Source organism: Mus musculus, chromosome 5 (assembly GCF_000001635.26).
Source record: "Mus musculus strain C57BL/6J chromosome 5, GRCm38.p6 C57BL/6J".
Lineage (NCBI taxonomy): Eukaryota > Metazoa > Chordata > Mammalia > Rodentia > Muridae > Mus > Mus musculus.
In genome coordinates, this window is record NC_000071.6 from 5,262,604 (window position 1) to 5,275,918 (window position 13,315).

A 13,315-nucleotide genomic window follows, 5' to 3' on the forward strand; every position below is an offset into this window, starting at 1 on the left:
ATTTAAAAGGAGCAGTGTGTAGGGAAATTCAAAAAAGAAAAAACTTTATTGATGAAGCTAAGCTTGCCTGTGTAATGAAAACCTGTTTATTGTGGTATCAAGCATATAACCGCTCTCTATTCCTCCTGACAAACACAGACGCTATCTAGAGGGGTTCTAGTTGACTGTCCACTAAAAGCAGGATTCGGGGCAGAAGGTAGCCCACAGAGTACATAGGAAACAACCACCACCATCATCATCGTCATCATCATCATCGTCATCATCATCATGGCCTTTGCTTTTACAGTTACAATGAGTAACGCACTGCACAGGAGGTGAGATCTTAATATTAATGACAAAAGTCACAATCCAGCTTCACAATGAATATCCCAGCTGATCGTTGCTTTTATCCGCAAATATACAAGAAAGCAGTCCAGTTACTGTGCCCAATCAATCACACGCAAATAACCCAAAAACCAGTGGGCAATTCCCTTGGCGGATTTTGGACCTCCTTCCTTGCTGATTGGAGGATCTTGTTAGAAGCTCTAAGTTATCTGCTAGCATGCCCATATGGGGCCTTGATTCACTGACACCCTATGCTAAGGAGGAAAACTGCTATCTTTTCCATATTAAAATCCAAGTATACTCTCCAAGGAATAAATTCCCAATGTATGGCGCGGTATCGTGAGCTGTGAAGACACGCTAAGTAAGATTGGCCAAGTGCTATGTCATTGCCCTGTACCTAGCAGAGGCCAACTCAGAGGCATAGAAAGTAGAACCAAGGTTGTCAGGGGTGAAGGGAAGGGAGAATGGTAGAAATATTTAATGACTTGGAATGATGAAGAAGTTCTGGACATGGATAGGGGTAATTATTTACCACAAAACACTGAATATACATAATAATGCCACTAGACTATAAATTTAAAAATGGTAGGTTTGGCAAATTCTGTATAATGTGTATTTTAAACACAGTTTTAAAAAAATCAAAGCATACAGTGTCTCTCTCACAGTTACCAAAATGGAAAAGCAAACACTCCCCACAGATTGTTTTTCTTCAAAATATCTTTTAAAAACAAGATTCTAAGATCCACGAGGGCAGAAACCAGATAAACCTGTTCCATTCATCATTGTCACCAAGTAGACTCTCCACCAAGGCTTGCATGTGAGTGACTGCCTACAATAAAACAGGCTCTCCTGAGCCGCCATTCCACCATCTAGAACGTTCCAAATTTACTTCTTGTGAGGTAGTATTACTATACCTAAGCTTCTGGCCGCTCCTCTCTACTGCTGCAAGTATGTCTCCCAGCATCTTATACAGAGACACTGAATGCCTGCATGATGAAGACAAGTGTGGTTTTAAAATATATGTCGCATCACCACACCACTAGCCCCCTTTTTAAACATCACGTTTTGCAGATATTCCATTCCTCCTGTTGTGAGATGAAAAAGAAACAAAAAACAAAAACCTCGCAGTGTACACAAAGTGAAGGTAGAAATATAAATAGCTAGAACATAGCACTCTCAGAAGACAGAAAACAGACTCATCTCAACAGACTTAGATATAAAACACCAGTTTATATTTCTCTTTCCTTTTTAGAGAATAATAAACGACTGATCGAAATACAAGAAAATTCCAACTCTCCTTTGAACAAAATCCAAATATTCATTCCTAGAAATCAAAGCCCAGTTTTATGCTTAATTTTTAATAAGTACAGAGGCTCCTCCTCCAATAAGTCACTTACTATAAATCTTAGATTCCATCTATGTTTTTCTCGATTAACTTATAAGGTAATGAAGTAGTCTTTCTTACTTTTTTGTATCACAAAATTATATAAAAACTACTTTCTGATCAATATGCAAGTTATTGAAAATCTGGTCAACTAATATTCACTCACTACAACATTCACATTTCAAGTTAATTCCTAAGTTCAAACATACAAAGTAAAATATTTTAAAGCAAAATATCAAATGCTGACACCCTTAAAATTTAGCACCCACATAAAAGGTAGACCCAGACAAATTCACAGGATCATCTAATGTATTAGTCTCTTATGTAAACAATATGAAAATATATCCTTCAACTTCAAACCCCCCTGGCTACTTAATACCATGCCCCAATTAATTAAGTAAATAGATATTCATCCTCTGTCAGGGTTTATATTTCAACCTTGCTTGTCATCTTCTTCATGAACAGGCAAGCCTCATTTTGGTGTAGCCTGTCTACTAGCCCAGCCTTTCTTGTATGCAGGGGTTCTCCATCAGCATCTATAATGCTAACAGCCCACTAGTAGAGCTAGCTGGCACTTCAAGCAGAACTGCATGAAGAATTATCACTTCTATGCAGGAGAGCAAAACCATTACAGGTATAAAGATGCCAAGTGGCAACACCCTGACCTCTACTCAGAAACACACACTCAAAGCAGGTGCATGTCAGGGCTCGAGGAGGAGAAGGGGTAAGGTGATCAGAGAAGCAGCCCCGGATTTCTAGTATAGTAGAGATATCAATTCTACTCAGACCCAATCCAGCTAAATTCACAGACATCAGTTTACCCAAAGGAAAAGTGGTCTCCCGTCCTTCAGTTGATTGACTCAGAGGGCATTCAGCTAAGCATAGCCAGGCAAAACCATATGCAAGATCTCTTTAAGCTATAAAAAAAAAAAAAAAGGTAGACTAGTTTCCAAAGAAATCAGACTCGGCTATGGCAAAGAAGCAGTCACTGAACATTTTCTTCATCTTATCTGCTCCTGGTGTTTACAAACTCCAGGCAATAGCCTTGGGAGCCTCCGGGGATTCGCTGAGTAACCCCGTCGGATCCTTAATTTAAATACCCCATTATCAATCTCTGCTGGTTTTGGCAGTTAAATAGAATCGACTGAGTGGCATGACATGCACAGAATGAATCCTTTTCAAGTTGTAAACGAGTGAGTCAGGATTCAGACTTGCCGAGATGCTCCAAATTAAAGCCCTTGCTATGATTCAGGCATGCTCTGTCTTACCGTTTATGCTGTTGTCTCTCTTGAGCCGGATTCACCTGGAACTCCTTAACATATCTCTAGCAATGTGTTTGCACCAAGCCAGCCTCAGACAGCAACTGAATTCACATCTTTCTGCACTAGCAAGCTGAAATGGTACGGCCGTACTACAACCAAGAAAGGGGGAAGCACAAAAAATTCCAGAGATCACCCAGAGAAGCTGATCTCAGTGGAGCAAGACCAAAAACAAAAAAACAAAAAAACAAAAAAACAAAACAAAAAACGTTTCAGAAGAGCACAAAGAACATGCTAACAGTCGGTCTTGAAAGCTTTAATAGGTCAATTTTTTTTTTCCCTAGAATGATCTCTTTTCTTCCTCCAAACACGATGGACTTGCCTGTGGGGTTCCCAGGAAGGCAGAGTGAGCGGGCTCTGCAGCAGCATTGCAGCCAGAGGAACCACGCATATGCTGTCCAGGCAATCCACTACACCCTGTCTCTCCAGAAAGATATTGATTTGCAATGCAGTGCTGCTTCAAAAGCATACAGAACGGGAGGCAGACAGCTCGCGGTAATTGCACATGAGGAAAAACATTTAATCAAAGGGATGCACTTTATCCTGCTCAATTCAATTTTTAAAGGCACTAGAGAAAGCCAGAAAGTATCCTGAGTGACAGTGCCATTAAATCATCATCTGAGGTCCTAGAGAAGGCCAAGTTTAGGCTACCAGCGTTCATGTTACAAATGCTTGGGAAATGGTTTGATGTGTCTATATGCATAACGTTTGTCATATGTAAATGAGGCATAATGAGGACTCTAAAATTACCATGCACCAAATGCAGGAGGTTAGATTTTTTTTTTTTTTTTTTTTTTTTTGCACAGGTGTAGCACTTACTGAACCAAAGTGACAGTTGCATAATTATGAGCCTGAAGAATTACTGATGGGCTTAGGACCCATGACAGCATCAAAAAACAAAACAAAACAAAACAAAAATCCAAAAAACAAACAAACAAAACAAAACAAAACCCTGCAAACCAGGGCATGCAATCTTTAAGTAAATTGTGCCAAGTCATGCCAGAGGGTACTGGGTGGCAAAGGAAAACTAACTGCTACTCTCTTAGCGCCCCCTACAGGAGAGAGGCTGATCTCTCCCTCATACTTGAACTAGGATTTTCTATGCCTGGAAAGAGAAGCACCATGGTTCAAAAATTAGAGTAAGGTACAGCAAAACTGAAAAATAACTTACAGAAGAAATTTTAAAATAACATGGTAATCTATAATTATAAATATTCAATTTTATGGTAAATTTAGTAATGAGAGACGGTAACTACTGTGCTAATGGTGAGTGGCCAGTACTCCCCAGGCGCTGGGCTTGAGTCTGTGTGTTGCCAGAGGCTGAGGAAGAGACCATTCACCCATCACAGCCCAGTGGATACAAATGAAACACTTCTCCTTCATAAGACGTCATCCTCATCACTCCAAATATCACCTGAGAAATAATCAACTTGATTTTTTTTCTGCAACATGAAAGAAAAAATAAAATATAAAAAAATAAAATTTTCATTTAAATAAAAACTATTATGTGCTTTTTTCTTTATCAAAGCTAAGAAATAAACACTTTTGGGGGAGGGGTGCGTATGCATAAATATGCTTTGGCAAGCCACAAGTCAAGTTCAGATGCTGTTTCTCGGAAGCTGTCCACCTTTTTTTTTCCCCCTCAGTTTCTCACTGGTCTAAACCATTTCCCCAGAGCTAAGGTAATAAAACCTCATGTGCTGCCATGCCAGGCTTTACACAGGTTCTGGTATTGCATGGCAAACACTTTTCTGATGAAGGTAGCTGCCCACCCCAAGTTTTTCCCTAATATCAGAAAGTATTTTAATTGTGTGAACCACGTGCCTGAAGAGTAGTGGTCGTCCAAAACATCTTTAAGGCCTTGAGATTCTCGATAGGGTTGCTCATCCTTCCAATGCACAAACTCTTCTTTGGCAAAGCCAACACTGCTTCAAATCTGAATCATGTAGGATTTAATTATCTGTCACATCCTAAAATGCTCTTTTATTATTGCTACTGTCCCCATTTTAAGGCTCTGAGTACAAACCATGCCAATCACCGGCTTTTTTCATTACTCTGTAACACAAAGCGAGGCCTCTAAAAACATTGATTAATTCTTAAACTAACTCATCAATTTTTCCCAACTCCATGTTTTGGGTCTAAAATTATCTTAGGTAAACTCCTTCCCACAATTCAATGCTTAGGTTCCATGTCAGCTTAGTCACTTGGCCACAACAGTTCTTATGGTTTGTTCTTCCTGAAACTGTGGGTGAACTAATGTGGTATGCAAAGGGTTAATGCGACAAACCATAAAAATAACAAAACAAAACAAAACAAAACAAAACAAAACAAAACAAAACAAAACACCTCTCTATTTACTCCACAAGCATGCACTTGTATACACAGCACTGTGAACAGCTACATACATTCTCTACATCCAAGGAACTAAAGGAATGATGACAAATAAAGTGCCTACTATTCACAAGGACCTGAGACATATAACAGGTCATATTAATGTCTTAACATTACAGACATATAAACGCATAGCAAGCAAGACATGAAATTATCTGTAATAATCAAATACCAAAATTAAATTTGCAAGTAGATTAGGCTAAATCTAACTCAAAAAGAAACTTCAGATAATGATTTCAAACACTTATAAAAGCTATCCGAAAATGATTCTAAATAAGTAAAACAAGTTATAATAATGTAATAAAACATGCTTATTATTCTTCTAACAGAAGGTCTCATTATGTAGCCCTGGATGGCCTTCAATGGTCCATGTCTGCCCTCAAACATTTCATCCTCATGCCCCAGACGCCAAGCATCCCTGGCGATGTAAGTTTTTGACATAAGCTCCCTGCTGTATCTCAGGAGACTCTTTAGAGTAAGTAACATAAATCTGAGGAGCCTGGGCTCTGCTTGGATGGGAAAAGCACGTGAGCAGCCACGTGAAGCCTCAGCCGGAAGCTGGCTGAGCCGATGGCCAAGCACAGTGGCAGCAAGAAGGTTCAACAGTAGAGCTTAAATGGTCGTGTGTCGCGTACCAGGAAATCGGGCATTTTATCCCATGGGAAATGGTGGTTGCCTTGATTCAAAATGTCCATCTTAAGGGAATTATAGACAGATAGTGGGCTAGGTGGGGCTTTTCAGTTTTTAACAAGGAACTGGTATAGAAAATAAATCTGGACAAGGAGGAAAGGGAAGACATTCTGGAAGCAAGGACAAATTTCTGGACAAGACCGTAAAGAAGGCAACGGAATTAGGGGGTGGACAGATAAAGAGGTGTTTCAATGCTTGCTATTGACTGGACTGGACATGAGGCCCAGTAAAATGGGGGGAGCTCAAGTTTAGTCCTGAAATTCTAACATCACAAGGAGAAAGTGGGGGCATAAACAACCAACGGATACGAAGGAAAGGCGGCCGGTGGAGAGGAAGAGGTGTTCTGGCAAAGGCATGTGTGCGTTCATGCTCAACAGCACACGGCTTGCTACATGCCTTCACTCATTCCCCTAATATCTGGGGTGAACCAAGGTGCTAGTCCACCTACTTCTAAATCAAAGGAAAATGAAGCCAGAGATAAATGCTTGCAACCAGCCTCAGTCCACCTGAAACTAGAAGATAAACCATTTGTTCCTCAGGCAGGCAGCCATTGGCTGGGCCTGAAGAGCAAGGGCTCCAGGCAGGGCTGGGCGCACTGACTGTGCAGAACTGAGCCTGTTCAGTCAAGCCAGCCATTTTCCACTTCCTCAATGCTGACAACTGCTACAGCCATCTTCACCGTTGCTCTTCTCTCTGCCCTACCACGGTTCTGACCTGCCAATCACTGGCCCACTCTGCTGGCCCTAGCTCTACTTAACTGGACTTCAGCAACTACCTCAGCATAATCTTTCCTCTCCATCCCTAGCCTGCTGCCCTAGCTCTGCACATTAATTTGCTTTGTTCTTCTATTTATCTTCACACAAGAACCCCACCACCACCACCCAAGAATCAGGGGCTTCTCTATGTTAGTCCTGGGTCTTCCTGACACTTTATAAATTGCAGAAGAGCTGCTGGTGACAGGAGTATAAACAAAGTCTGGGGGAGGGTACAGAGTCAAAATGGGCAGGGAGCACGGAGAACTGTAGGGGAAAAATATGGTATCAATAAATACAACTTTAGAGTTGGCCATAAAATAGCAGTCAAGGCAGTGCTGGGACATGGGGCTCATCAGTAAATTAGTCACTGTTTTCACGAATGAAGAACATCTTTACAAGGGACAGTGACATGTATCTGAAACCTCAATGGGACACAGTAGAGGCTACAAAACATTTTGAGATTCAGAGAGAAAAAAAAAGGATAAAAGTTCTTATAAATAAACATCTCATTTGGATTTGTAAAAAAAAATGGGAAAAAAGACTGACAAAGTTTAATCTGGCATCCATGTAAATTCATCTCCGCAATGAAACCGAAGTTAACCTCCCGAAATGCTTCCCTGACTTGAGATGGCTCTTTCTCCAGCGCCCTGGGGAGGTTTCTGAGTGAGCATTTACAGTCGTTAGCTGACTGCTTCTCCAATGCTGCTGCTGCTTCACCAGGCCTAAGCATTGACCTTGGAGTAAACCTGAAAATTCTACAGCTCAACTGCTCTCCATCAATGGCACTGAGCACCCAAACTTTCATATTCGGATAACTGTCATTTAGTTAAAATAGTTCCTCAAAACACTGCAACTCTGAAGGCGCTGAGCTTAACTACTTAAGAGTCATTCAGTAGCTAAGCTCAAGCTATCCTTAAGCCCTTGGTGCTGTTTATGGGAGCGTCAGAATTGAGAATTTGTGTTCTCCTTTCTGCGCCCGGCTTACTTCCCTCAAGCAGTTTTCTCTGGCTCCATCGCTGCTGGAAATGATAGAATTTCCTTGTTATGAAGACTAATGGTGTCCCTCTGTGTTTGCGCACCACTCCCTCTTTCTCCATTCATTGATGGTCCACATTTATGCTGATTCCATAACTCAGCTTTTCTAAACTGAGGAGTGAACTGTAATAAACACGTTGTGCAAATATCATTTTTGAAAAGTTGATTTCATATCTTTTTACTAAACCACCAAAATAATATAGGCAGATTTGTATTGCCACATCTGTGTAACTTACAGTGTCAACAGAGTTTGGGTGTGATGGGTTTATTCATGTTTCTTGGTTAAAAACAAATCTGTGTTGAAAAAAATATGTCCATGTGAAAAAAATCTTCAGTTATGAAATTGATCTAGTCTGGAAATTGGAAGTCCAAAGATGGAGCTGCTGCTACCAAGGAACGTTAGGCGGTGATGGCTCACAAGAACCTGCATAAAAGGGGAGAGCCCTGAATTTAATGAAAAAAAAAAACAGGTCGATGCAGACTACAGCAATGAATCAGGCCTTTCTTATTTTCACCTTGCTTTCTGCAATCTCATTTGGGACACAGTATTGCTGCTCCCTGGACTTCAGCCCCTTCTTTCTCACCTGTATCCATTGCCTCCTCAATTTCCCTGCTGACAGTGGGTTTGCACCTCAGTCTCTGTTCCCTTTGTCAAATCTTAATCACTTCAGACTTGTACTTGCTTTGAAATATGTTAGTTTTTTGTATACCTGCTGTATACACATGCATGCACCCTTCCATTGATTTGAGTGATATATGAACTATGCATACATTGTCCCCCTGCTTATAAACCAGCGGAAACATGGCTTTGGCTGTGATGTCATGCACCAAGTATGTACACCTGGAAAAACTCAGATGAAAAGGTTATTTTGTGGAGACCATCTTCATAAAGAGCCGCAGGAGGGTTTGAAATGCTCTGAAGTAGCAGGACACAGGGAATAACAATGAACTTATAAAACCTGATTGCCACATACAAATTCCTCAGATGGAAGCAAAAGGAAGGCCAACAGCATTGAGAAGAGACAAGAGACTCTTCTCTTGTGGGTGTGGTTCCATGAGGATGGAGTCTATGAATGGTATGAATCCATGACTGTTCAAAAGCTCTCGAAGGAACCACCTCTCATTCTGGTTTCTTCTTGTTGTTCATTTGCTTGTTTGTTATTAAACTGGCTTAAGTTTTTTGTGAAGAAGGACAAGTTCCAGTCCTGGGTTATAAGTGAGTGTTGTTGCTTTTAGACACATTATCCCAGGTTTGTAAAACAGTCAGAAATTTAGGAAAATATCAAAAGGAAGAAATTATCTTAGAAGTATAGAAAAATAACATTTGAAATCTAGTAAACTATCACTGATCTACTACTTAAAGTATTAAAATGGGGTGGAGACAAGATGGCCTCATGGGTGAAGGCACTCACCAGTCACTTGAATTCCATTTCTGGAACAGGAAAAAACTGGCACCCATTAGAGACAAGAGAGTCACCGAAGCTGTGGGCCAGATGGCTCTCAGTATACAGCACACACAGCGTTATATTTTGTTATAATGTTAGGCGTATATATATTATCAGGAAGACTGCACAGTTTATATGTAAACACAGAGGAAACCTGAACGTCCATGCACTTTTCGGTACTGGGAGGGATAACAGTAGCACTTATCAGAAGTATCTGATCCCAACACGGGGAAGCTGGAAGCAATCGTCAAAGTCTTGAAAGGGTTGACTTGGGAGGCAGGAAACCTGAGTTCTAATCTCTGCTACTTAATTATCTGTGCAGCTTGCGTAACTCATCACCATTTCACCTGTCACGGCCCCAGGTTCATCTTGCAGCCGGATCCAGAACGCTCACAGAAAAAACATTTTTCACACAAGAAAAACCCCACCTCAGAAACAAGACTGAAGAGAGAACCAACTCCAGAAAGTTGTCCTTTTGACCTCCACAGTGAGCCATGGCACATATGTAACCTCTGCCCCAACATACATACATACATGCATGCATACATACATACATGTGTTTTTGTTAAAGTTTAAAATACTGTAATAAAATTCAGTCACTAAATGATTTGCCAATTCCTAAGACCTGAAGTGAACTAGAAAGGAGAAAGTTGAGAAAAGACAGCAGTACTCTAATGCAGCAAGAGCCCCTGATGATCAAGGACAAACTCCGACATTCAAATGGGATCCTAACTCTGTGAGTGGAGAAAAATCTCTGGTTCTGGTCTTTTAGAGGACATGCTGATGTGACTTTGGTTATCCAAAGAGAAGTAGACTGCGTGGAGCAGGCAGTGCTGCTTTCCTTCTTCCTTGGTAAGGACTGCTCTACAGGATCCACTGCAGTCTAGGAAAGCACACATCTCGTTCGGCACTAGACAAAGAATCTACCCTGGACCAGTACTTACGCTGGGACCCTCCAAGGAGCATTCAACCGCACTGCAACCCTCTACCTGGTGGTGGTGAAGCAGGGAAGGCATCTCTTGGAAACATCCACAGGCAGCATTTCCAACTGCTTCAAGGATCTAAGCAGAGAGCCTGACTCTCAGGGGCGAGGACAGAAATGAGGGACAGTGACAGAGCTGGTGACCAGGAACATCAGGTCCAGCCCCAGTCCTTGGTATTCTCGCTGCCTGGGTCTCTAACACAGAGTAAATCAGTTCCTGTTTCTATTTTCCCATAATTCCCATTCTAGTAAATCTCTTCCTTTCCTACGGATATGTTGAACTCACTGCCACTCCCTTGTAACCCAGCGTAGAAGTAAATTTGAGCATCTGTATGCATAAGGGGTGCTGAGCTATGACGAAGCACTAATACCAGAGATATGGGTAAATAATTAAACAAGAGTGTTGCTTTAAGAGCTAGGAAAGGGGGCTGGGCGGTGGTGGCACACGCCTTTAATCCCAGCACTTGGGAGGCAGAGGCAGGCGGATTTCTGAGTTCGAGGCCAGCCTGGTCTACAAAGTGAGTTCCAGGACAGCCAAGACTATACAGAGAAACCCTGTCTCGAAAAAAAAAAAAAAAAAAAAGAGCTAGTAAAGGGAGATGTATGAATGATACGTTGACTGAGAAGGGAAAGGATGAGCCTCATACCAGCCAGAGAATTTTCCCAAAACTACTTCAAATGCCTAACTACATTATATGTAAAATCCTGTAAGTCTGTACTATGTACAGAATTAATTGTTTGTTATTTATATTTATATCACATAAGGGACTGCCATGCAACAATAGCAATTTACCTCTTATCTGGTTTTTTAGAAAGCCTGACTGGTTTGGCAAAATTATTTTGACAGGATCCAAATCGCTGTGAAAACACACATGAAAATGTAAGTCCGATGGCGACACATTGACTCTTAAGTAGCTAACTAATGTTACAGAAATTCCAGAAGTGAAGTCAATCTACTGGCTCAATTCTGGCCTTTAAAAGCCTATGGCCATGACAGAAAGGAGACTCTTAAAAGAAGCCACAGAAGTACTCTAGAGATGTGTGGAGGAGGTAAAGAAACGGCAAGGAGACATTGTACAGTAAACAATATTTGATGTGCCTAACTCCTAAGGATCTCTCACTGCAGTGCTCTATTATTTGAGCAGCCATTCACTGAGTTTTTGAATTCCGAACCATAGGGGTAAAACTGAACAGGCCACCTCTGCTGTTCTCATAAATACTCACAATAGCAAATACAATAAATAGAATAATCCCCGTAGACCTGTAACAGAAGATATTGTGGGGATTTGGGCTAAGGGAGGCTCCAGAGAAATGGATCAAGCAACACTGGGCCATTCCCAGCTTAGGCAATCAAATTCTGAACACTAGAATCACAAAGAACTCAATAGGTAAGATGGTGTGAGGTGGGCTCTGGATAACCAAAGACTAACAGTGATCACACTTAACGTAAGCATTGTTATCGGAATGCAACTTGATAACACAATGACGAGGCTTTGTAATACTATAGGGGCATGGCTTAGAAGAGTGGAGCAAGTTCTGTAACTCGAACCCTCACAAACAATGGCTCTCTGAGCCTCTGGTAGAAGAGCGTTTGGATGGACTCCAGAGTCTCTGTGCACACCGCCTGCCCACATGGCTCAAAGATGTGTTTTTGCTGAGTTTCCCTGGATGCAGACAAGACCTTTCCCTCATATTTAAACAAAGCTTAACTTTGGTCACTGTTGCAATAGCTTGAAATGGAGAATTTGGAAACCATTAATGCCTCTCACTTCCTTCTCCAGATTCTAACTCAGAAAACTTGTACAGATTCACTGACCACAATGCAAAGGCCAAATCAATTATAATGGCTTTATCAACCCTCCCCTAGAGCACTCGCCTCTCTAATTAATGCCCTACTCATTCAAAAAGGACTCAACTCATACAAAACAGGGTTGATCTCAAATGGATCCCATCACAATCAGAACTTTCTATGAGCAAGGACTAATCAACTACAGCTGCAAACAGACCACTCACCAAGCTTCAAGGAGCCATACACAGCCCAGATCCACCTTGACCCAAATCTTCCCTGGCTCACCCAAGTAAGGTTATTTGGCTGAGCAATACTTAAGGGATCAAACAAGCTCAAAGAAAAGGCCTCTTAACAAAGGCCTTGGGTGGATCCCTTACTTATTGAAACAACAGTTCTTATACATTCCACAGTTCTTGTGAGCCTAAATAAAGACCTGCTGCCTAAAACAGTTCTCAATAAAGCAGGGTTTTCAACTCCAGTGATCATGTATATTTATAGGAGCAAGCAGGCACTAAGCTTTTAGGCCCCACAGATGTCCTGACTCTCTGAGCTTGTGCTTGCCATGCCGTGTGGTACCAGCCTTGGCTCTCCTGCTTCAGTTTCTATATGGGCTAAGGGCCTCCCAGGCTTGTTTCTGAGTCACTCCACAAGTCCCTCAGGTTCTCCTGACTAGTCCATAGCATCTTGATTTATTTCCATTGACACTGTGTTTTTCTTTCACACCATTTCAAGAAATTGAAAACCTTTTCAAAAACCTATAAGGATGTCGCCACAGGCTTTCTTGCTCTGTGCTGGGATTTCCTTTGACTACGGTGGAAATGCCTACTGATGACTCAGCACTAATTGTACACTCTCTCCCTTGACTCCTTTTTGTTCCTTCTCAGCCTGGTATTTCTCATTGTAACTAACAACAAAGCTCCAGTGTGTAAGATACAGTTTCCAGAGTTAGAGACCAGCCTGGTCTACATAGTGAGCTCCAGACAGTCAGAACTGTATAGAAGGACCCTGTCTTGAACACACACACACACAAACTGGCAGTAGAAAAATAAGCTGCATGATATATTCTTAACTGAGTACCTACCACAAATCACTTTCAATGAGAGAACATTAAAAAACAATAACTCATCAAGAATTAACTTCATTAGTAACAGCCAATCAGCTTTTAAAATAAACAATTTTAAATTGTCAGGCACAAATTTCT

At 41.3% G+C, this 13,315-nt stretch overlaps 1 protein-coding gene across 4 annotated transcripts in view; it reads right to left on the bottom strand.

The window, feature by feature from the left end:
• The window catches only part of Cdk14 (cyclin-dependent kinase 14), a 576,868-nt gene that overhangs the window by 459,220 nt on the left and 104,333 nt on the right, over window positions 1–13,315 (bottom strand). Inside the window, exons 1-2 of one of the 4 annotated variants that reach the window (XM_006503547.4) lie at window positions 2,977–3,333; window positions 2,530–2,625 (exon numbers count right to left, since the gene is read on the bottom strand). The exons of 1 other annotated variant lie outside the window; for it this stretch is intronic. Coding sequence is in view for 1 of the 3 variants with exons in the window: in XM_006503544.4 (XP_006503607.1) it covers window positions 3,350–3,496 (147 nt within the window). In the remaining 2 variants the exon portion in view is untranslated. Of the gene's footprint in view, window positions 1–2,529; window positions 2,626–2,976; window positions 3,697–13,315 lie in introns of those variants that run through there. 2 more of the 4 variants (XM_006503544.4, NM_001310448.1) reach the window with 2 other exon arrangements.